The following is a 24,484-nucleotide window of genomic DNA, read 5'->3' as shown; positions in this document are numbered from 1 at the left end:
TCGTTGAAATTTAAAACTTAACTAAATAACTTTATAATCTTTTTAATTATCTACTGTAAATAACTATTATCTACATATGTAAATGTATTGAATTTTAAATTTTTTAGTGTCCCCCATTAGCTTATAGCTAACAACATAGACACTTAAATAAAGTTTTTCATTCATTCATTCATTCGAAAAATATTTCTGACAAACACGGTCTAAAAAATAACATTTTTCTGATTTACCTCTTCGTGATAATGTGGGTATTTGTAGACAAGATATCTTTTGGCGTCAACATGACCTCGCACAAAACTTGTCACACTGTCTGGGAATCCAAGATCCTTCAGAAACTGTTCTCCGATGATTTCGTGAGCATCAGTTCCAACACCTCCCATGCAAGGCAGAGCTTTGTGGAAGCCGATCAGATGACCAATGTCATGAAGGAAAACCCCTAAGACAACCTCGTCAGAATACCCTTCCTTTTCAGCAAGCATGGCGCACTGAGTCATATGTTCTTTTTGAGATACTAGTTCACCGATGTAGTCTTGATCGCCGTATTTTCTATACAGATCGAAGACTTCTTTAGCAACGAGTTCAGCTCGTAACGCTGCCATACTTCAACGAAGGTGAATCTCGTCTTGCGTAATGAAAACATCTCTGACCACGTGACTTTAAGAGAAAGGCGAGCGACTGGTAATGACTTAGGCCACTTAGTGGAAAAATGGATCTAAAAGATGAATTTAGAAGTTTGGATCCTTACATGCGAAGGCGAGTGCGATTTGTGACGATATTTTGCGGAGTCTGGTAAGTCTGTTTTATATAGTATTTATTAAAATGGAAGCAAACACTTTCCTTACTGCCGTTCTTACAGACTAACTTTATACAGTTAATTAGGGCAAATTCATTCAAATTCCTGTAGTTTTAAATCTTTTGGGCGTATGAGATTTCATCTGGTGTGGGTAATATGCGATTTTTTATTCGAATGCTACAGTAATTTCAAAAGTAAATCATCGGTTTAGAAATAGTGGTGTACGTGCTTACTTTCAATTGGTGTCACGACTTAGCAAATAGATAAAACAGTTTAAATTGATTGATTTTTTGTTGGTTTGAATTGATCTGGGAATGACTCAAGTGAAATCTGGAGTTCTCAACATCTGGCTATTTATCCTCTTCTTCCCCATCATACACTTGGGTATCGCCCAAGCTTGGCCTGGGAAAGGGCCCCATCCAGAGTTCTTTTGATGCGAATGTACACAGACTAAAAGCTTTCAAGTTAATTTTCTGCCAAAGAATAAAATTTTTTACTAGGTGGCTGTCAATTGTGATGTTGTGGGGAGCTTCACTTTTGGTGAGGGGGAGAGAGGGAGGAGGAAGAAGGATAGAGGAGAATATTTTGAAAAAATTAAATAGCTAAGAGGTGTTTTCCTTTATTATGAGCATTGGTGGAGAGAGTTAAGGTTTCACTTATTCAGGTTTCACATGCCCATCTAACAGTGGCTCAGCATGCAAATTTCCACTGTTACCCACAGTAAGAAAGAATACAAAGGGAACAAAAAGTAAATTGTGTTGAGAAAGATAATAGATTTTAAACAACAACAAACATATGAAACATATGTGTGAACTGCGGTTATGAGACGTATATGAGAACGATCCTTCGCAGTAAAGCACTATTTGAGCAATAGTGAAAATCAGACCTGAAAAAAATTTCAGGCCTGTACGGGATTCGAACCACTGACCTCTGCGATACTAGTATAGACCTGAAATACTAGTACAGGCCTGAAATTTTTTTCAGGTCTGATTTTCACTATTGCTCAAATAGTGCTTTACTGCGAAGGATCGTTCTCATATACATAATAGATTTTATAGGTACTTAACTGAAGCAGCAGTTTACTATCTCAAAATAAATCAGAAAATCAGAAACCTGAAATGCGTGAGAAATAAGAGTTCAAAGATGAGAACGTAAGATTGAAATCATTTGCATAAGCCCCAGGCTTGATATGTTAGACTTGAGAGCAGCATTGCCTGTGTCTTCTTGTGTCTTGAAGGGACCACAGGGTGCCCAGACAAGTGACGAGTCTGGTTGTTTATTCGAAATATAAAAGAATGTATGGGAGAATATTGAAGAGTCTTATTATCGTAAACTTATATCATGAAATGTCCGAGTTAAAGCTCAAAATAAGTGTAAACCTACCTCACTTGCTGTGTATTGTCGTTTCTGTGGCTCTAAAAGGCGAATTTGAGCGATTTGGTGGGTTTTGCGTTGACTGTATAACATATAGTAACAGTCGACATCAAATCGCTCAAATTGGCCATTTAGAGCCACCGAAACAACAATACACAGCAAGTGAGGTAGGTTTACATTTATTTTGAGCTTTAACTCAGACATTTCATAATAAGTTTATGATAATAAGACTCTTCAGTATTCTCCCATACATTCCTTTATATTTCGAATAATCAACCAGACTCGTCGCTTGTCTGGGCTCCCTGTGAAGGGACACCTGGGTAATGGGCATAAACCACCTAAAGCTGCAATGAAAAGTTATGATCTGGCTATATCGTGTGTCCACCGAAATCACCTTTGGTGGCTTGATATTGATTTTTAACCCTTAAACTCCCAATATCTGATGCTAATTCTCCTCTCTAGCTTCTAGACATTTCTTTGTAAATAAGTTACAAGAATTTGGTGTTAGATCAAGATGACAATTATCACTTGATAAGTTTGAGTATTCTCAGTACCCATTTGTTGGATAATATATGGATAGTATAAGGAGAAGTTATATGTTAATCACTTCTGGGAGAAAAGGGGTTAAATTGCAGTAACATTGTTCCCTGTGGAAAAACATTTGGAAAGTGTAATAGGTGTATGATCTGAACCACAATCTTAGTATGACCTACAGGTTATAAGCTTCTGTCTCAACCGAGTGGGTTGTTCAATTCATGGCTCGTACAGGTCTTGGAAACCCTGGAAAGTCCTGGAATTTTATTTTGACATTTTTTCCAGGACTGGAAAGTCCTAGAAAAAGACTACAGGTCTTGGAAAGTCCTGGAAATCTGCTTAACTCAAGCAATAGAGTTTTCAGAATTTTATGCTATGAGAAGTCTATGTAGATGTAATAATAATAATAATAATAATAATAAATAGATGCTTATAGGGCACATTTCTAATCTCAATGCGCCTAACAATAGATTATTAAGACATAAAGAATAAGTAATTAATTAACAGATACATAGTTTCGGTGCAGATACTGAAAAAGTGCATCCACCATAGGAATTGGATTTAATAGGTGGGATGCATAACTGTAAGCGAGTTGCTGATCTCAGTGTTCTTGATAGGTGTTATTCTTGTATAATAGGTTCTAAATAACTAGTAGATTGCTCATTTAAGATCTTATAAATTATAGGTAATATCTTATTCACTCCGACGAAGGGCTAACGCTCAAAACATCAGCTTTTGTAATCGTTATGGTGGCCAATTTACCATTTCAACTTTGTTGATATATCCAAATTATTTCGTTACTCCCACCAACGCAGCCCCAAACAGTTTCTTTCAAAACTATCAGCCTTTACTCTTAAAATTAACTCTTGCTTCGATTGGCAGCCAATGTAGATTCTTTAAAATAGGTGTGATATGGTCAGTGTTTCGTGTTCCGGTTATCATATGAGCAGCGATATTCTGGATCCTCTGTAGTTTGTCCCTTTGATACTTTGGTATCCCATATAGAATGCTATTACAATAGTCTAGTCTAGAAATTACAAGGGAGTTGACTAGCATCTTCAATGCATCATTGGGAAGGTATCGACAGATGCGTCCAATGGATCTTATAGCAAAAATGGCTTTTCTGCATGTTTCATTGATATGGTCATTAAAAGATAGATTTTTATCCATTACAATGCCTAGATTCGTAGCTTTTCCTTTGATTCCTATTTCACTATTTGCTAATGTTACGGTCTCCAACATTGATGGTTGCTTCTTGAACCGGGAGGTGAAATGCAGAATTTCAGTATTATCTGGATTGCTCTTCAGCATGTTCTGAGTGTACCATGCAAAAACATCATTTACACATGCTTGAAGAATATTTACAGACTCGGCAGAATGCTCAGCATCTTTAATAGTGATGTAGATTTGGGTATCGTTGGCGTAGAACATACAATTTAAGTCACGAGTAAGTATAACATCTTGAAGAGCTGCCAGGTAGAGAGTAAAGAGTAATGGGCCAAGTATCGAGCCTTGAGGTACTCCATATTCTAAGCATCGCGGTGAGGATGTAGAATCACTAATAGTCACTTGCTGGAAGCCATCAAGTAGGTACAAGGAGAACCTCGTACCTAGACCATATGGATAGCTGAGTTTGAAATCTTAGGGATTAGGTGAAATTTGGAGTCTTAGAAAAGTCAATCTGAGTCCTGGAAAAGTCCTGGAAATGTCCTTGAAATTTGTTTTATTGAACCCTTTTCAGTGAATAATGCTTGCATAACAAGCAGGCCACTGAGCAAAGCAATATGTGCACCTCTGGAGGGGTCTGAGTCATGCTCAACTGGAAAAAGATAGGATTTGAAACTCTCAGAGACAAGACTTCCAGCATTCTGGGGCAAATTTTTAGAAACCTTTTTTACCAAGACTTGTCGTTAGAATCCATGCAAAATTATTCTATTTTTGATCACCATGTAGAAAGTAGTCAGTGCAAAAATGGTCTGTCAGCCCTCGAAAAACTCTATGGCCTACCAGCTTCTAATGACAACCTTGATAATATTATAGCTGTAGCATTAACTGATTACTACTAAACTACCATTTACATGTTTTCCCAGGGGTGGTGTTCTAGTACTAACTGCAGCAGGCTTTCAAATCTGTAAACCGTGGATGGACAAAGTCAGACTTCAGAGGGAAGCATTAGTTACAACAAACCTTGAAGATACAAAAGATGGTGACTTATTGACAACATAACAGAGTAGTATGGGATTTTCTAGGAGATTGTGTCTTAACCAACTGTGGGTACACTTTGTTCTGTTTGCTTAAATAGCACTTTTTTAAAAAAAGAAAAAAAAAGGGCAACAACAACAACCATAAGAAACTGGAATGGCATGATAATTGTTTATGAATGTGTAATGTACCACATTCAGTGTATCTGTTAAAAAAAATTGATGCTGTGAATGGGAATTGAAAGGAGAAGGTATGCAAGATCATGTTTAAGACTTTGGAATTCTGTCATTCTGGAGTTGGGAGCCCAAGGTTCTTTGGAACTGTCCTATGGTAACAGTGACTGCTTCAATGGTTTGTTTGGACACATTGTATCATTACATGGAGGTGTGATTTTTAAGTCTGTATGACTGCACATGTCCAGGAATTTTCAATGGAGAAGAAAACTACAGAGTTGTATTTTAAAATGAGGCATTTGGATGTAAATTTGCAGAAATTCTTCAAAAACAAAAGTTTTACTGTGATGAAGTTCTAGGCTGAAAAGAAGAAAATATATCATCTTGGAAAACATATCCTCTTGGTAATGGATTTTTACTTTGTTTATTGCTTATTCAGTGCTCTAAGCTGCAACTGTTTTGGCCACCTGTAAACAAAGACTTAGAGATATTAAATCAAAGAATTGAGGTATCAGTTGAAATAATTATTTCCTCTAAAGAAAAACGCCCCATAAATAAAGGGGGTAAGTTTCTAAAGAAGCTGTGGTGCTGCGTCGGTGGAGGTAACAAGGTAATTTGGTAACATCAACTAAGTTGAAATTGTAAATTGGCCACAGTAAAGAGTTAAAAAGCTGACGTTTCGAGCATTAGCCCTTTGTCAGACCCCACAAATATTCATGATGCGAGTTAAATCCAAGTTATTTTGGTAGTCGCAATATTATATGATTGAATGGATTATAAGGAACTCTATAGCAGTGGCCAGTTCATTGAAAAACAACAGCACCTTGTTTCGCTATTTTTTTCTATTCCTAGTGCACGTGCCAAGCTTGTGACCTAATCCTCAAGCCATGACATGTTGTGTTAATCTCCAAAGGAAAATATCTTCTATTTTCTTGTGGGATCCAAAATTTTATTTCTGGTAACCATTTGAAGAACTTTGTCGGTCGATCACCACTTTCACTGTTACTGAAATGATTTGTTGATATGAAAAGAAATGAACCATTTATCAGCTGTGACACACACACACACACACTGAGTTCTAACCGGTATAGGAAGAAGATGGCTTGATGCATTAATTGGACAGCCTTCAATTTAGGGGTGTTAAGACCTTTTTCCACAAGCAGCTCTGATGGTGTAAAGGGGAACTGTCCCTTGACAGTGCCTGAAAAATACAAGAGCCTAAATTCAGGCTAAACAGATAGGAGTGGGTGCGCAGGTGGATGTAGCCTGAGAAAAGCAGCCATCCTTTTGCTCCCTTCATTTTCCCGTGGGGAAATGAAGGGAGCAAAAGGATGGCTGCTTTTCTCAGGCTAAGGTGGTTGTCATAAGGCTTTTGTTGAAACCTCTGTAATTTAAGCATCAAAAGCACAAGCTGCTGAAGGGTCTGGTGCATGTCTGGACAGAATAGATTTGGAAATTTAATGGAAGGTTACTTTACACAGTCTCATGCGCAATATGGTGGTTGGGTTATAGATAATCAATCAAAAAATTATTTTACAAAGTCTCAAAATCTTTCAGATCAGTCTTTTATGAGAATTTAAACCATAAAGAGTTTAAACTTAGCGTGCTTTGTAACCTCCTGTCATATCCCTCTATTTAGAAGAATATGACTGAAAAAATCAAATTTCAGTATCTCTACAGGGACAAATTTTTATCTTTGACTCCTAAAAGTGACTAACATCTAATTTCTCCTTACTTTATCACCCTTAATCAAACATTAAGGTTAGGAGAGTAAAGGAAATGATCACAAACTTAAGAAACTCTTGACTGTTCACAGGGTTCAAAATTGTGACCAATACAGTCGCATTTGCAACTTAATTTTTATGTTTGCAACTAAAACTTCCCAAGGAGTCACAAATTTGCGAGTAGAATAAAAAAGCCAGCAGTTGCTACTTTGCCACTATTTTTGCCAAAATAAATGAAGAAATGAAAAAATAAATTGTCATGTGCCTTGGTTATCATAGACATTTGAAGATGTAGGGTAAAATTGTACCTAATTCATCCGCAATGTTGTGCACGCAACACCATTACCATGATCGGCCACCATTGCAGCAGTCTCTTATTCATATGTATTGCAGGCTCATATTTTTGTTTGTTAAACCACTGGATTTTTGCAACTAAAATTCGCGAACTTGCAACTATATTTGCATATCGAGTTGCAAAATGGCGACTGAACTTTTCTTTTAATTTCAAGCCTGGTGCAACAAAATGAATTAAGATATTGACAACATCTTTGCCGAAATTTAAGCCTCTGGAAAGCTTAATAATTATAATAATTGAATTATTGACAGAATTTTCAAGTTTTAAGCATCTCAAAGTGTCTAGCACCTAATTTCTTGTTATAATATCACCCCTGAATCACACATTAAGGTCACGAGAATAAGTGAAAGGATCACCAACTAAAGAAACTCTTGATTGTCAAACAAATTCTCCTTGTCAGCATCTTAGGAAATGTATAGAGAACAGTATGGAGAATATGCATACTGATGTTAGGCTGTAAAGGGTTAAGTGTGCCATCTAAGGATCCTTGTTATCCATTTGGCACCATCATTGAAGGTAACAAAGAGAGGTCAGGTCTGCAAGGGGGGTAATTGGCCCCATCCCACTTCTTAAAGTGATAAAAGGTATTAGAACTTCCCTTGTATGGGATGCTGGTCCATTGCAGGTTAACCTGTACCCGCACCTCCTCCCCCCCCCCCCCCCCTCTTAAGGGTTCCCTTAAAATTTACAGCTACCCATTTAAACTCCAGGGTGGAGAGAGTCACTGAGAGAGAGTAAAGTATCATCCCCAAGAACACAACACAACGATCTAGTCAGGTCTTGAACTTAGACCTCTCGCGGTATAGCCTAGCATGTTAATCCTAAGGTGACTGTGTCTCCCACTCTTGAGAGAGGAGTAGACATCCATTTCCTTATGCCAGCTGCACTTGCAGATAGTAGACAGGAGTCCGTTGGTCTCCCAGTTCCTTGTGCTTCTCTTGCTGTTAAAAACGTGTAATGATAACAGTTTTGAGCAGCAACCAAGGCTGTGGTCTAGCAGGGCCTGCTGGCTCCTGGCGCCTTACTTTTACTCTTAGGCGACTCAGGAATTTTAGTTTTTTCATACAAAGCATATGCTGGGCACCCTGGAGTTCACAGTTTCAGAGTAATGGGCTCCATTCAATTTTATAAAGGCTGATAGTTTCTAAAGAAACTGTTTGGGGCTGCATCAGTGGGGGTAACGAAACAATTTTGGATATATCAACAAAGTTGAAATGGTAAATTGGCCACTGTAACGATTACAAAAGCTGATGTTTCGAGCGTTAGCCCTTCGTTGGAGCGAAACCATTCAATTTTCCCAAGAGCACAGCCTTGGCAACTCTGAAAGGAGGTCTTGGGTGCTAATGAGGGAAAGTTGTTTGTAAGGATTTCTCATTAAAGCCTAAAAGGATACGATCCTACATAAAAGTTTCACAGCAAATCAAAAACTTAGCTAGGGAATTCTGTACATGTTACCAATAATTTTTGATCTACAATGACTAATGAGCATCTAGTATTCTCATACACGGGGTCCATTTCTCAAAAGTTCCGGTAACTTAATGGGCCCATAAAGCTGTTCTATATTCATTCAAGATGGGGATTTCAAAAGTTTTGAAAATGATAACATAAAACTATCAGCTAAAGAAACAAAGAGGACTGGTTTGGGTGCCAGAACCTGCTTTCCTATCCTTTAAATTTTGAGTTTAAAACATGGCTTTGGGCCCGTTAAGCTACCAGGATATTCAAGAAGTGGGTCCCAGATGTAGTTGTGAGTAGAATTATACTTGCTATCTTGATATGACAGTGAGGTCTTACACCCAATAAAATTACATGACAACTAATTAACACTTTACACTCTCACATCAGCATGTATATTCTCTATACCGTTCTCTATACATTTCCTGGGGTGGGAACAAGGAGAATTAATTTTGTTTAACAAGCAAGAGCTTGTTTAGTTGGTGATCATTTCCTTTACCCTCATGACCTTAATGTTTGATTCAAGGGTGATATTAATAATAATAATAATAATAATAATAATGATTATAATAATAATACTTTATTCAATCAAATCACAAAATAAATAATTTGAAAGAAAGGGAGACACCAGAGGTTAGCCCTATTGAGGCTGTTTCCAAAATAATCATCTTGTTAAACTTCTATATAAATATACCAATATAAGAACATTAAGTTGCGATTTAACTTTATACAATACTTACTATAAAAACTATTTACAATATTATTTAAAAAGGTAATTCTTGACTTTGGTCTTAAATGTTCACAGAGATTCTGCTTCAGCTACGTATTTAGGTAATTTATTCCACAGGTTTACGATTCTGACAGAGAAATTAGATGCTAGTCTCTTTTAGAGGTCAAAAGGTTAACCAGTTTACACAAACTGGACATACATCTACAACACCTGACTATCGACAGCTCTTCATTCCACTCTGATAATGACTAGCGCTGTTGGGTTGTCAAAACAGCAGTCACTAATACTTGTACTACACTTAGTTCTTTCACTCCCAAGATCAGACTGGTTATTCCCCTTACTGTCTGCTATACAATTCTTATGATATTAGTTCAGAGAATTTGGGTATTGGATCAACCAGTCATCCCTAATTGATCTTTTCCTTTGTTCTCATCACTTGTCAGCTTGATATTGTGTTGATATTGAAAGGACAAATTCTGTCGTGGTCACTCATGGGAGTTTAAGGGTAAACAAAATAATAGATTTCATAGTGCCGTGAATAATTGTTTTAATATTACTAATCAGAAAGGAAAAAGATTAGTTCTTTTCTCTCTGAATATTACTTCCAAACCGGCCAATCAGCATGCTTGAAAAGCACTCTTCACCTGCGTGGTATATACCAATAAGTATACTACTAATACTAATAAGGAGAACAAATTCTTCAAGTCTTAATAAAAAAGTAGCACAGGTCATCTAAATTTATATTAGCTGGAGAATGCTCCTTAATATGAACGGAAATCTTCCTTTTGTCTGATATATAATTAACATTTCAATGTGGAAGGTAATGGAGATACTTGAAAATCTTATATTTGTTTTATTCATTTTAAGCAGGTTCCTAAATTCAAATTATAAAAAGATATTATTCAAATGCATTTTAGGTTGTGATCTGTCACTGTCTTCCATTATAGATAAAGAATAAAATTCCCTTCATCGCTGTCTGAAAGAAAATGAATTATTCACAGCTTAATCCTAAGTAGCACTCAGCAATTTAAAATGTGACTGTTTCAATTATCCTTTCAAGGAGAAAAAAGCTTTTTTTAGCTAAATGAGTAGCCTTGTAGCAAGCCTTAAGGTATAACTGAGATTAACATTTGCATAAAATTTTGTTAGTGTTCTGTTGTTTTCCTTTGCAAAAAATTTCCCTTTTTTCCCTGGTTGTCCAGTTTCAATGAATGAGGTGTCACTGGATTGTCCAAAGACAATGCTGGGTTTTTTTTTTTATGCTTTTTCCTGGTGACTGAAATATTAAGGAAAAAAGATACGTATACATTTTAAACCATGTGGAGAGACTGGAAATTTTATTTTGTTTTATTCGTTTTTAAAGAAGTTCAATGGAAAACTAAGTAATCAGTGATTATTAAAAGTACCTTTTAGGATATGATTTTATGTCTTGCTTTCAGGAAAAATTAATCGTATTTCTATTGTCTACATGAAAATGAAATTGAATAAGTAAATTTAGCTCCCACTCATATTTTGCATTTAAATATGAACAATATATGACTTTTATTTTGACAAGTAAAATGTATTGTGCTCAAGGAATAATATTTTATACTATAAATTACAAATTAAAAAAATATCTGAGTGCAAGATTTTGAAATGAAAATTAATTTAGCATTGCCAAGTAGTATAATAACCTTCTCTCTTTGCTTGCAGTTATAAGTTGGGTTGAAGTTTGACCCAACCTTTAACCAAATAAAAAGAATGAAATAAAAAAAAGAATGTTCTTCAAATAACATTTTAGGATATTTTTAGCATGATTTTTTGATTGAATTAATGATATAATTATTGAAGAATATCTGGATTGGTTGTACAAGAAGTAAGTCGTAACAGGTGACAGTAGTTAGCTGAAAAAATTATTTTTGACATTCAGATATTCCATGAATTACTAATAAGAAAGATCATTTATTACAAGAAACTTCTTTGAAAGTTTTTTGCAGTTTTTTGTCCAAATAAGTGGTTTGGTGATATTTCTCAGAGATTCTTTTGATAAGTCTTTGTTTGCCGCCTTCGTGACATAAAGATTTCGATAGTTTGTAGATGATAAGCCGTCTCTAATAATTTCTTTTTTTCAGAGCAGGTGTTTTTCTTCGGAGCCGCCATATTTCAAACTTCTTTCTTGTTTTCATCCTTCTGAATTATGCAGTGACTGGGTATTCTTCATAATTAGCATTTATGTGTCCCACGATCTTTCTCGATTATGAATATACTAATAGATGTAGTTTTTAAAACCATTTTTCTTCAATTAGCGACCTCATATTTCCTTTCTCGATATTTTCAGTGGGTGAAAAAGCGAATCAATTCGTCAGAAAATGTATTAACTGAAATTTATTCGAGTTCCGAGGAAAGAAAATAGATTTTAACCTCGTAGGTGTAGAACGCTTTATCGTAAAAGCTGTTATTTTCATTAGGGAACAAACGGCTCAGAGTGTGATTAATCTATGAGCTACTTGAAACTAGAGGAAGTATATCCTTATTTTGTTCCTTTTATTAGCAAGAGAACTTATTTTCCAGCGTTTAAACTGATTGTGCGCGCTTATTACAGTTAAAATACGGCAGCATTTTGAGCTGAATTGTTAATCGAATTTCTAATGAAATTTAACAAAAGTGTAAACTTAAGTCATTTTAAACCCTCTTGGCCGGATCACTGAAACTCGAACAATTTCCTCGACCCGCTAACTTGTAAATAAGGTGCTATATTTGTTCAGCACTATCCGCTCTGTTGTGTCCTTTGCGTCACATTTTAAAACAAGACTTTCCCTAGACGAAAGCTCGGTTGAGAATTCTTGAGGCGCACATTTTTTTGGTTTTATGAGACTGGCGTCGAATGTTTTAGTGCCACCCTTGTATATTTACGATAATAATAATCTTTTTTCGAATGTAAACAAACCCTTGGTGATATATTATATTGCATGTGTGGGTTTCGGTTCATTGCCAGCGCTTCTATTAAAGGGTCGATCGCTTGTAAATCTTTTCCCTATCAACAACTTGATGTTTTCTTTGTTTATAAATAACAATCGCCCTGAGCATGGCATGATCGCCAAGGAAAGAAGCGAAATGAAGAAATGCTGAGCAATTTTGTCGCTTTTACCCCTGTCTGTGTAGGAAGTTTGGAAGTTCTACAAACGCATTGTTGGCGATTGACGGCTTGACCAATCAGAGAGCACTACTGGCCTCGCAGTAATTCGCCTAAAGCCGTCAGTGTTTTGAATTTAGCTTAAAACATGGCGGGCGGTGAAGCCGTACTGGAAAGGCTCACACATCCCGAAGTCGCGGATTTTTTGATACGAGGGGCAAGGTTCATAAAATGGGACGAGGTGCGCTGAAAGGGTTTGATGTCCACTTTGTTCAAGAGATTGTGTTTTATTAGTCACGCTATCGTTTATTTTGGAATGTTGTTCCTTCGATCTCCAATTTCAATGGGAAATATTAAAAGGGACTAGAAGTAATCTAACATTAAGCCGATACCTTTCCAGGTGCCTCGGCATATTAGAAACTTTCCTGGTTTCGTATTTTTTTGGTCGAAATATCACCATTCTATTACACAGGAAGTAGGGCGAATTGTCGAATTGTGTTGCGAATCTGGCGCTGTCGAAAGCATTGACTCAGGGCTTCACTTCCTCTGACGGATGCTGTTTTATAAAATATTCGTGGAACTTTTTTGCTTCTCAAAACAGGACTCCACGGTAGGACTGCAATGTACGGTCAAGGTAGACACGGCGGCCCATTTAATTTATTGGAGAGCCGAAGATAAGGTGAGCGTTCTTAAAATAAACCAATGTGCAATGATATCCCGAGTGCAAGCTTGTAAAGGACAGTTTCTAGTCTTAGAGAATGCACGTGCTGGCTGCAGCCAGCTTTTTCATCTAGTTATCCAGATTGTTTATGAAAATCGAGTGAGGTCGCCCGAATGGCGGTTCTCGAGCCGCTGATGTTTTCACTGACAAGTACCGAATTTATTGCTATGATGGTATCTTTATAGCTATGCTTCGTTTAGACAGCTCTCCGTTCAGTTAAATCTTTCCTTTTATGTACAGGAGACCGATCTTTTGGAGTTGACTTCTATTCGGGATATAAGGACAGGAAAATCAGCGAGAATTCCAAAGGTTTGTTTTTGGGGTCTAGTTAAACTACTCCCGGCTAAATATAAATACACAAACGATTTTCGCTTTTACGGCTATTAATAATTTGTATCGTAGTGAATCGATGATATATTTAAATTTTACGCGCACTACTTCTACAAACTTAATAAGGTCGTGTATTTGTGTACCATGAAAATCTCGACTTGAATCGATTCTGTTCACAATATCTGCTTCAGAACACTTTTGTAAATAAACAATGATTCCTCCATCGATCACCTACGTCAGTATCTTTACGCGAGTCCGTGAATTTCGAAAGCTTCTTTAAATGCTAATTTCAACTTTTTATTTGCGTTTAGAATTTCAAATTTTAGCCTTTACAGTTTGCACATATTTTTCCCTACCGCAGAAGTGTTTCATTTCAATCTCTGTAGTTTTCATCGCATGTACAAAGCCTTAATCCATTGATTTAAAATCTTTTTGTACTCTAAGTCTAGCGTTAACGCGGTTTCAAATGGAAACTGTATTTTTCGATGCAAAGTTTTCGTCGAGTGTAATTTTTGTTTTGACTCGAGATATAGTTTGTTTCTGGAATCCAGGTTTTTGTGTTAACAAAATACAGACAGGCAGGCTTTTAATTATTTAGGGCTGGCCTTTGTTATGGTCGCCTAGCAATATATCTTTACGGAACTATCATAAAATAATTCTCTCAAATGGATGAAACTGTTAAAACTGCAAGTTCAAAGCCATGTTACGCCCGAATAGTTTTCTTTATGTAACGACCCGCTTATTATTTTTGGAATATTCCAAAACTCCACATGATTTGCAAGTTTTAGCTTAATTGAAATGTGATTGAAGACTTGATTTCGAATAGAAGAAACGTGTTTCTCAGCTAAGGCATTGTAACCGTCGTAGAGCAACTTAACGCCAACAGACAGTTTTATCTTTTCATTGTTACAGTAAAACTTTCGATTTTTAAGTGGCCATCTTGCTTGACCTTACAGATCGATAAGTGCTTTATGATTTGTTGTCAAGCAAAATATTTTAATCGTATTTGCTCAATATATATGCAAATCACTAGTTCCTTTTTTAAGGATTATTAAAGAAGCTAACAATGCCTTTATTTTGTTTACATTTCCAAAAAAAATTATTTAGGTACAAGTTTTGCTTTGAAAACCAAGGAACATCGAATTGAGCTAAACATGTAATCCTTTTTATTTTTGAAAAAATGTAGATTACAAATATTATTATAACGCTCACGGTGTGAAATGTTTATCTTTTGAACATCAAGAAAGGCTAGGCATGTTAAAAGTTCTATTCTTAATGAGAACCTGTAATGAGCCATTTTTGCACAACTTGAAACCAGTCACATTAGCCCCAGGGAAGACACCTTTATTTTTGAGGGACACAACATGCTTTTATCCTTGAAGGCTTCCTGTTAGGAAAATTCTAGAAAATATCCAACTATTTATTGATTGTATGCAGGGTTGCAACCAGTAATGGTTTTAATTACCAGTGATATCTTTCTCCTGATCAATGAAGCATTTTTTTTTATGAAAATTTAAAGTGTGACTTTTGTGATATATGAATATTTCATTTTCTTGGTTTCAAGGCTTGCCACAAACCAGACCACACCAAGATAAACCTGCTAGAAGTTAAATGCTAATTTTCTAACTCCCAGTAGGTGAATCACATAAGTTTCTCCAAGCTGTCATCCAATTCATAGTAAAACGAGAAATGATTTACAAGTATATTATTTTTAAATCATAATTTTGTTCTTGTGTACAGATAGATTGAAGATTTAAGCAGTGAGTGTAACGAAAACTCCCCTATCCTTTCAACCCATGGTTACAAGCAAGTTTACATGAATCTGCACTTTATTAGGACACATATAGTCCCAGAAATTTTTCTGTCAGTTTATTGCTACATTCTTCAAATTATTTTTATTCAAAGCACTTTGGCTCGCCAACTATTATTATTTTAATTAATTTCTTTTGTACTGTATGCTGTAATACTGAAATTATTGTTGGTAAATTAAAATTCTGCTAATTTTGTCATTATAACCTTCACAAACATGATGTCTTCGGAACTAGATCTGCGATACTAGACTTTCTTTTAGAACACAAGCTGTAAAGCCAAATGTGGCACTATGAATTATATGTTTAGCCAATTTCTGAGTAATTCAAGGACCTCCACATGTGGGGATTTTAATTATATTAGGCCCTATATCAAGGAGAGTCTTCAAATTCAGTGTTACAGCTGCAGTTTTCAATCGAGTTTTGAAAGAAATCCATGATTGCTTTTGCTTTGCTTGACTTTGCCCTGTGATTGGTACAGAAAACTCCTGACACCCTCTCAGCCAATCAGCTTCAAAGCTGAAACCAATCCTGATGTGGACACTTGTGTTTTCCCAGGCTTCAAGCAGGTTGCTTATTTTCACTTGGAGTTTTAATTGCTTAACTCTTTCACTCCCAAGATCTTGTCAGTAATTCTCCTTACTGCCTCCTCTACAGTTCTTATGATGTTGTAATTTTCGAGCGTTAGCCCTTCGTCAGAGCGAATGCAAGTTTCGCTCCGACGAAGGGCTAACGTTCGAAACGTCAGCTTTTGTAATCATTAGGGTGGCCAATTTACCATTTCAACTTTGTTGATATATCCAAATTATTTCGTTACTCCCACCGACGCAGCCCCAAACAGTTTCTTTCGAAACTATCAGCCTTTATTCTTATGATGTTGGTTTGGAGAATTTGGTATAGGATAGACCAATAATCCCCTCTTTGATATTTTTTCTTGATTCTCCTCACTTAACTTCTTGATATCATATTGATGTGGAAAGGAGAAACACTGTCTTGGTCACTCCTGGAAGTTAAAGCTTAATGATGATATCGACCTTGAAATTTGCTTCATTTGGCCACAGTGATTACTTGGGTTTAAGATTTCAAAATTTAAGTAAAAACTGCTCTAGAAGTAATCAGGGATTACATTGCTTTCACTCTCCTAAACTTAACTTGCAGTCCCCTCCTTGCCAATTAATGCCAGAGATAAAAAGTGGAAACTAGTGGTGATTTGGCCACACTTACTTTGGGTGGGGGCTTAAAGTCTAGACCCCTCCTTCTGTAGTCTCCCTTTATCAATACATTTTAGGAAGTGGAGATGGCATAGCGGTGAGAGCACACACCTCCTTCTTTTGTCGACCTGGACGTAGTTTCACATGTGGGTTGAGTTTCTTGTTGGTTCTCATCCTTGCTCTGAGGATTTTTTTATAGTCATCCAGTTTTTCTCCCTCCATGAAAACCAACATTCCAAATTCCAATTTGATTTGGAAATAGTGGAGGAGAAGAGCAGCACCTTGGAAAGTCCACTGCTAAATTGTCATAGCTAATATTATTTTAATTATTATTACTATTTCCATTATCTAGTCAGCTTGAAAGTATTTTGATAAGCCAAGGTCATTTGGTCACACTCAGGGGTTAAAGGGCTAGAATGGAGATCCATCTTATAACTGAACTTTGCATATGTTCTTTTTCTAACCCTATTTTAGAATTTTTCAAACTAGTTCTGTCAATTTCTGTTCTTCATTACCTCAGATTTAAATTTGAAACCGTGTAATTAAAACTTCAGATCTGGATCACATTTCTCAGTACATTTAGTAGTAAACAGTGTTTTTAATGATACAAGGAAGACTCAATGTCCAACACATTATAAGTGGTTATCTTCAGCTGTGATTGGCTGGTATTCAACATCAATGATTGGAAAATCTTATATGCAGGAGAGAATCAAGCAGCACCACAGAGATAGCGACCTGCGGAGACACAACTCTGCCAATTTAGGGCAAACCAAAACATCAGACACCACTTGCTCTGTGGATTGGGGTTCCCACTGTTCCTCATGCAGAACAGTAGATGCTATTACCACAAGGCTAAACTCGTTTTCTCTGTCTTCACTTATTAGTAATACCTAGTTACTTTTCATCATATTTCACCAGATTTTCGAATATTCACAACTATTCCACAAGGCAAAGTAGGAGGCTATCCCTACCAAAAGTAAAACAAAATTTTGGGAAAAGGACCCTTCTTTTTACTGGCGCAGAAATTTTTAATAAACTCCATTCAAACGTTCTGCCACCGAGCAAGACATCTCTTTTTATCTTAACTTGATATTTTATCTACTATTTTATAGGTCTTAATTGTGTTTTGGCTTTGTAGTCTTAGGCTGTTTATGTAGTTTTAAAATCCTAGTCATATATATAAATAATTGAGAGTTTTGATGTAATTTATTTTTAAGAAACAGGGCCCCTATGGATACTAGCCTTGAGCTGAGTGGGCTACCCTGTGTAAATAAAGTTTTACTTACTTACTTACTAAATGTATTGTTACTCTCATTAGAAGATGTACCCATAATTAGGTCATAATTAACCACTTCCTTGCTCCCCACACCCCTCCCTCCCATGTCACACCCCTTTCCCTTATGCTACACCCCTTTCCTCCATGCCACACTCCTTTTCCCATGCCACACCCCTTTCCCCCCATGCCACACCCCTTCTCCTCCCTGCCACACCCCTTTTCCCCCAAGCCACACCCCTCTCTCCATGCCACACCCCTCCCCCATACCACATCCCTTTCCCCCATCCCCACCTAAGAGACTGCACCTCAAGAATATCAACATAGATGATGGATATGGATGGAAATCTCAGAAGCTTGGACACTATTTAACATTTGGTAAACACCACAGTGTACACTATTGAGTTATGGATGCACACGGGAGGTTGCTAAGCACGAAAGAAGTGTAAGAGTCACTTGAGGCGATAGCTGAGAGCGACTCTAGCTTCTTGAGTGCTTAGCAAACCTCCCAAGAGCATCCATAACTCAATAGTGTACGCTGTGGTGTTTGCAATTTGATTTATAACATAACATTGATACATTGTAGCTAAAGAGTTCCCTTTTATTTAACAAATCTTACGCGACCAGAAAAAACAAGCGCGCGCGGAAAAATAGTCTTTGCATTTGCTCACATCAGCAGGGTACACCCATGGGCAAATGAGGGGATGCTAAATTGACCAATCAGAGCGCACGCTTTACTTTGGTTATGTTATAAATTGAACTAGAAGCATGATGACAGGAGAGTAGTGCAAAGAACCAATCAAAACTGTTGAATACCAGCCAATTACAGCAGGGCATAAAGTTCAATTTGTAGGTGACACATCAAGTTGGCCTTGCTGCCTAAGGAAGACATTTAGTATGCAGTCAAAAAGTTTCAATCCATCTAAGACAAACAGTTAGACTCCCTAACAAGTGCATGTCGTATTAGCCAAACCATCACAATTTTTGTTTGATATTAAAAAAGAAAAAATTATTAATTTTAAACTGGTTTTTAAGGAAAAACTGAACCACTATTATATAGAAATTATATAATTAAAAACATTTCGAAGGTAAAATGCTGTTCTTTGTTTTGAGATTTGAACTTGTTTGCAATCTCAGGCTATATATATTTTTTTATCTTAAGTGCATCACAGGTTTTTGTCTAACAATCTTCAAAGGTTGCTCTCCAAGATATATATTTGCTGTCATAAGTTTAAACTGTGAACCATGTAAATACAATTCGAATTTCTGTAGTTGTGGATGTACACTCATCCCCAAAAGAGTTGAACAAACGCTGTCAAGAATTCTGCTGCTCTTTAAAATTTCTTCCGTAGAAAAATATGTTGCTACAGCATTTTACGAAAACTGATATTTCTTTAAAGTAAGAAACGTGACTGCAGAAGCTCTTTCTTTATCACTGCACGCAAGCAAAATATTTTGTTTGTTTTAAACATGATCAGTCATCCATAGAAAACATCATCTTTAAACACTGGAATTTCTGTTAGGGTGTAAAACAGTTCTTAATCCCAACTAGAGAGTTCAGTATAAATGAAAGAACAAAGAAAACAGTCTGGCTGTTATCATTCTAAATCCTATCAACATGTTTTTGTGAAAAATTGGTTCAATAAATTTTGTGCTTGGGGCATTTTGAATTGTTTTTGTTAAGGATTTTAAAGTGCTAATTAACATAAAAAAGGAATCTGTCAAAATACCTATCAGAATTATTTCATGTTTTTCTCTATAAGCCTAATCTTGATGAATGAAGCTAAAACTAATTGGCTTATTAAGCTGATGGCATTTCTCATGCAACCTTTTATTTCTAGAAGAAACTGTCTCTGTTTAAGATAAGTTTTGCAATATCAGCTTATAATTTTTCCATTTTGAATCAAATACATAATGAATTTTTCTAATATCCACTTAAATTAGCTTTTCATTTTTGCCACTGACACCTTTACTGAACTTTGATGTCAGCTTTTACAATTTTAAAATCTTTCTTTGTTTTCTTAGTTGATCTGCAAGACACTGTTTTCAGTACAAAACAAACAGTCAAATAAAAAATGATGAATTCCTCTATCATCAGGTGACTGTGTCAGTAATTGACTTAATGCAAAGTGTGTAGAAACAGGAAATTCCTATGTTAGATGTTGATCATTTTGACAGAAATTGAACAGACTTGAACCACCTATGATTTGAGAATATTGCACAACAAGCAAGGCTCTTCTCTCCGATCAACTTTGACATTAGTTAGCTTAATCCTTTAACTTCCAGAAGTGATTAACATGCAACGTCTCACTACAGTGACATCAGCACCAGAAATCAAATTTAAGCAGGTGGATGAAAAAAAAATGTCTATCTCGTGTTAAAAGAATATGAAGAAATAAAAATATTGACACCTTGCCACATGATTGTAGAATGCTGGTTGCCAAATTTTCTAAGTTTGTAGCACATTTAATTTTTAATTAAAGTCTCAAACTATTTGTCATGCTTGAGGACACTTGCAGCCTGGAGAGCTAGAGAGCTAGATGGCAGGGGTCTAGCAGTGCCTTATGGCCCTTGGCACCCTACTTTTGCTGTTGGGTGACTATGCTGGAAATCTTATTCTTTTCATAGAAAACATTATGTAGGGCACCTTGAATTTCAAGATTTCAGAGCTCTAGGCTCCCACTTGACAGTTCACCAACAGGTTATGGACAGCCGAAAATGAAAAACCATTGTTCTATTTTACACAATTTTTCTTAGAGCACAGCCATAATGTGCTATTTACATTTTTGTCTTGGTTGTGTTTCATAAAGTCATTGAATACAAAAGTTACAATAATTATTATTGATAATGATTTTTTACTTATTATTGGCAATTGTTGAGTCATGCAGGATTCAAGCACCCTTTAGGTAAAGTATGTGATTGGTTTAGCAGAGCCCTATCAAAAGACATTTGAAAGAATTGTGTTAATGTAGACATTCTACTACAAACATTCATATTTTGAATTGTAGAATTTATTTTATCACCCCTGAATTACACATTAAGGTTGCAAGAATAAAGGAAGTGATCATGCAACTAAAGAATTTCTTGATTGCTAAACAAATTCTCCTCACAGGCACTTCAAGAAATGAGTGGAGAACACTTTAGAGAATATGCATTCTGGTGTAAGGGTGTAATGAATTTTTTTTGCCATTTGCCTAGGGTCCCTGTTACTGATGGCAATGACGTTTCTTTGCGGCATCATTGATAGTACCAACGATAATTTATGTAAACGTTTTAATATGAAATCCCTGGGTCTATTGGTAATATTTTTTCTTTTTGTATTAACAGGATAAAAGCTTGCGTGATTCTTTAAAAATTGGCGGATCTGAAGAAGACACTTTACATGACAAGACTATTACAATTGTGTACGGGTCAACTTTGGTAGATCTCTGCTATGTGAACTTTGTTACTCCAGGATCTGTCAGCACTGCACGTGAATGGGCAGATGCTTTGTTTTGCTTAACACATAATCTCTTGGCTATAAATGCTTCACCTATCTCCTTCCTTGAAAAACTGTAAGTCCACAAATTGAATAAGTAGTAATTTGAGTTATAGCTCTAAATATAATTTGCAAGACATGAGGTTTAAACCCTGGCCATGTCATAGTGTTGTGTTCAGTGGCAAGGAAGTTTAAAATCTCCAAGTTCTTGTCCCCATGCACCCCTCCCCTCCAAAGAGTGCAAGTTGGCAAGTGCCAGAAAACTGCCAGAGAGACCTGAGAAAATGCAGTATGACATGTAAGGCTCAGCAAAAGGGTTTGAGTGCATTAGATCACATCTGAATGTTATTTTGCACCTTATGAATGATGAATTATTATTAATATTATTACCCCATACAAAATGGGGTGGGTGGGGCCAGAAAAAGCAGTTGTGAACTAGCTGAAAGAAAAAAGAGAGAAGAAGAAAGTACAATGGACATAAAATTGTAATAAAAGGCTTGTTGACTTGGTCTGGTTGGGCCAAATAGAAATAATTGTTTGGCTCTTGGCCATGATCTCAAGCCAAAAATATTTCCATCCAGTCCACCCACTCAGTAAATGAGTAGATAGTATGGAAACCCATTGAGAAGAAGTAGCTACGCTAATTGCCTTTTCATGCTACAGATAAACTCTGAAAGCTCTGTTTCGCATTATCTTCATTTTGCGAAATTAGTGGCCTCCATTATAACAAGAAAATAAACATGTTAAGAAAGAATTGCACAGTCCTGGAGTAATGTTTTTGTTTTAGGAATTTGTGAGAGTCCAGTAGAGTTGTTTTTGTTGTGGTATTTTGTTACGGGCACAGCAAGGTCCAATGCACATCTGAAACAAATTCGCTTTAGAATTCACATACACTGTTTTATCTCTTATTTCATTTGACTCACAGCCACTCTAAAATATGTGTCCAAACAAGTGGAGATGGAAAAATACCAGTAAAAAAGTAAGTCTGTCTACCGTAGTAAGCATGCTTTAGTAAGTTAAAGAAAAAATGTTTGCATACTAGGTTTCTCGACATCATCAGGAGACAGATAGTCAGTTGACTATTACTAGTTCATGAGAGACCCAGCAGTGACCAAGAAGTACTTTCTCCTTAAAATATTAATACAATATTAATACAATATTAATACAATATTAATACAATATCAAGTAGACAAGTGATCAGAATACAGATTGGAACAAATAAATTGGAAATGATTGAATCGACTGAGTGTGTTTCATTTTAAATTGCAGTATTTTAAAATATGTGAGTTCTAGTAAAGAAGATAAAAAGAGAGTGTTGGATACTCTTCAGTCTGTGGGTTTGCCTCATGGAAAAGTAAGTCTTGTTATTTGGTTGTCAGTGTAAGCAGGGCTTGACACTAACTTTTCAACTTACTAGCCAAGTGGCTAGTAAACAATTTCAGTTTGTTTATTAGCCAAACTGGTGAGTGGAAATCAAAAACTACTAGCCAAAACTGAATTTCTACTACCGTTAGTGGTGAGCCCTGGTAATGTCACTTCACACCTTCAGCAGCTCAAAAATTCACTATTAGTCAAGAACAATTTTCAATTTTGGAAGAAAATGGTAGCTCTGTTGTTAGATTTCTATCATAATGAAATTCTTACTTCCCTAATTAATTCTAACCTATAATAGAATTTGTTTGAATTAAATGTTTTTTTTTTGTTTGCATTGCTTTGCTTCTCTCCCAGAATGATACCATTGCCCCTGATAAATTTAGTTTTGAAGAATTCTGGGCATTCTACAGCAGACTATGTGACAGAAAAGATATTGACAACATCTTTGCTGAAATGTGAGTCTCTGAAAAGCTTAATAATTATTATTAATAATAATTGAATTATTAACAGTATTTAAAAGTATTCAGCTTCCTGGGACAGCTCAGTATGTACAATGAGTAGCAAAAGTCCTGGCACACTCTACCTATACTTTTTTTTTTTGCACCAATTCTCATTTGTCTCCCCTCTCCCTTAAACTCCCAAGTGATTGATAGAAAGCTTAATTCTCCCTATAATATCCATACATTATCCTGCAAACAGGTAACAAGAATACTTACACTTATCAGGTAGAAGTTGTAATATTCTGATCTAACACCAAATTCTTCTAACAAATTTTAAAGGAAGTGTGTAGTGCCTGGAGTAGAGTAGGCAATTAGATTCCACATCAGCTGATAGCTGCCGATGCAACTATTACTTTAGTGATTTTTGTAATTTTAACCTGCTTTTAACCTGCAAGATATTGGGAGTTAAATGGCTAATAAAATGGCAACTCTGATTTCTTTTTATAGTTTTTGCAACATTGTTTGTGGGGAAGGGGGAACTTTTAAGTAACTTAGTAAGGATGACTAAATAAATACAAGATTTTTGTTCCTTATGTTAAGTGGAGGGTTTTTGAGTCAGCCCACTTCAGGAGGTGTGCCAACTACATTTTGTCACTCATTGTAGATTATAAGCTTAACCCTTTGACTTGGAAGAGTGACTAACATCTAATTTCTCCTTAGTTACAATATCACCCCTGAATCACACATTAAGGTCACAAGAATAAAGGAAATGATCACCAACTAAAGAAGCTCTTGATTGTTAAACAAATTCTCCTTGTCAGCACCCAAGGAAATGTATAGAGAACAGTATGGAGAATATGCATACTGATGTTAGGGTGTAAAGGGTTAAATGTGAGACTTGTTTCTGTACTTATGTAATTATTGAGTATTTATTGACTCAGTGGTGCAAAGAAGAAGCCGTATCTGACAGTGGAGCAACTTGTGGAGTTTCTCAACAGTGAACAAAGAGATCCTCGCCTAAATGAAATCCTTTTTCCTTACTGCACGAGTGAAAAAGCTCAAGCCATAATTGAAAAACATGAACCAAACAGAGACTTTGCAAAGAAGGGTAAGCACAGTAATCTGACTGTTTCAATATTTATTTTGAAATGATGCAGATTAAGTTATGATAATAATTATTACTATTAATTTTGTCAGTAGCTTTACTTTTATGTAGTAAGTAGTCCAGTAACTTTCCATACAGACAAATTCAAAACTCCATATATATATATATATATATATTTTTTTTTTTAATTGTGATTCTGACCCCCATCTTCTCCCTGTAATAAAATAGTGAGTAGATGTCCCTATAACTTGCAGTGGGTTTCTGATGAATAAAACCCAGCACAACTACCTGCAGC

The 24,484-nt window shown here is 36.0% G+C and overlaps 2 protein-coding genes and 1 long non-coding RNA gene across 11 annotated transcripts in view; 2 read left to right on the top strand and 1 right to left on the bottom strand.

Moving 5' to 3' along the window:
- Positions 1-596, bottom strand: part of LOC111325752 (uncharacterized) — a 2,998-nt gene extending 2,402 nt beyond the window's left edge. The window contains exon 1 of the mRNA XM_022929621.2: positions 228-596. Within this exon, the coding sequence (XP_022785356.2) occupies positions 228-596 (369 nt within the window). The remainder of the gene's footprint in view (positions 1-227) is intronic.
- A 32-nt stretch (positions 597-628) lies between these two features.
- On the top strand, positions 629-5,584 carry LOC111325753 (uncharacterized). Its single transcript, XR_002694372.2, has 2 exons — positions 629-786; positions 4,789-5,584. It is a non-coding gene; the product is annotated as an uncharacterized LOC111325753 (long non-coding RNA).
- Positions 5,585-11,164: 5,580 nt separating this feature from the next.
- Positions 11,165-24,484, top strand: part of LOC111325714 (1-phosphatidylinositol 4,5-bisphosphate phosphodiesterase classes I and II) — a 74,882-nt gene continuing 61,562 nt past the window's right edge. For 3 of the 9 annotated variants that reach the window (XM_088745046.1, XM_088745044.1, XM_088745043.1), the window contains exons 1-8: positions 11,178-12,690; positions 13,051-13,128; positions 13,411-13,479; positions 21,120-21,346; positions 22,196-22,249; positions 22,540-22,624; positions 22,999-23,099; positions 24,026-24,192. In XM_088745046.1, coding sequence (XP_088601172.1) covers positions 12,598-12,690; positions 13,051-13,128; positions 13,411-13,479; positions 21,120-21,346; positions 22,196-22,249; positions 22,540-22,624; positions 22,999-23,099; positions 24,026-24,192 — 874 coding nt within the window. In that variant the 5' untranslated portion in view covers positions 11,178-12,597. Of the gene's footprint in view, positions 12,691-13,050; positions 13,129-13,410; positions 13,480-21,119; positions 21,347-22,195; positions 22,250-22,539; positions 22,625-22,998; positions 23,100-24,025; positions 24,193-24,484 lie in introns of all 9 variants that reach the window. The other 6 variants (XR_015995329.1, XM_088745047.1, XR_015995328.1 and 3 more) reach the window with 4 other exon arrangements.

Source organism: Stylophora pistillata, chromosome 14, assembly GCF_964205215.1.
Source record: "Stylophora pistillata chromosome 14, jaStyPist1.2, whole genome shotgun sequence".
NCBI lineage: Eukaryota > Metazoa > Cnidaria > Anthozoa > Scleractinia > Pocilloporidae > Stylophora > Stylophora pistillata.
The sequence above is the reverse complement of the archived record's forward strand: the minus strand, read 5'-3'. Positions and strand labels throughout refer to the sequence as shown.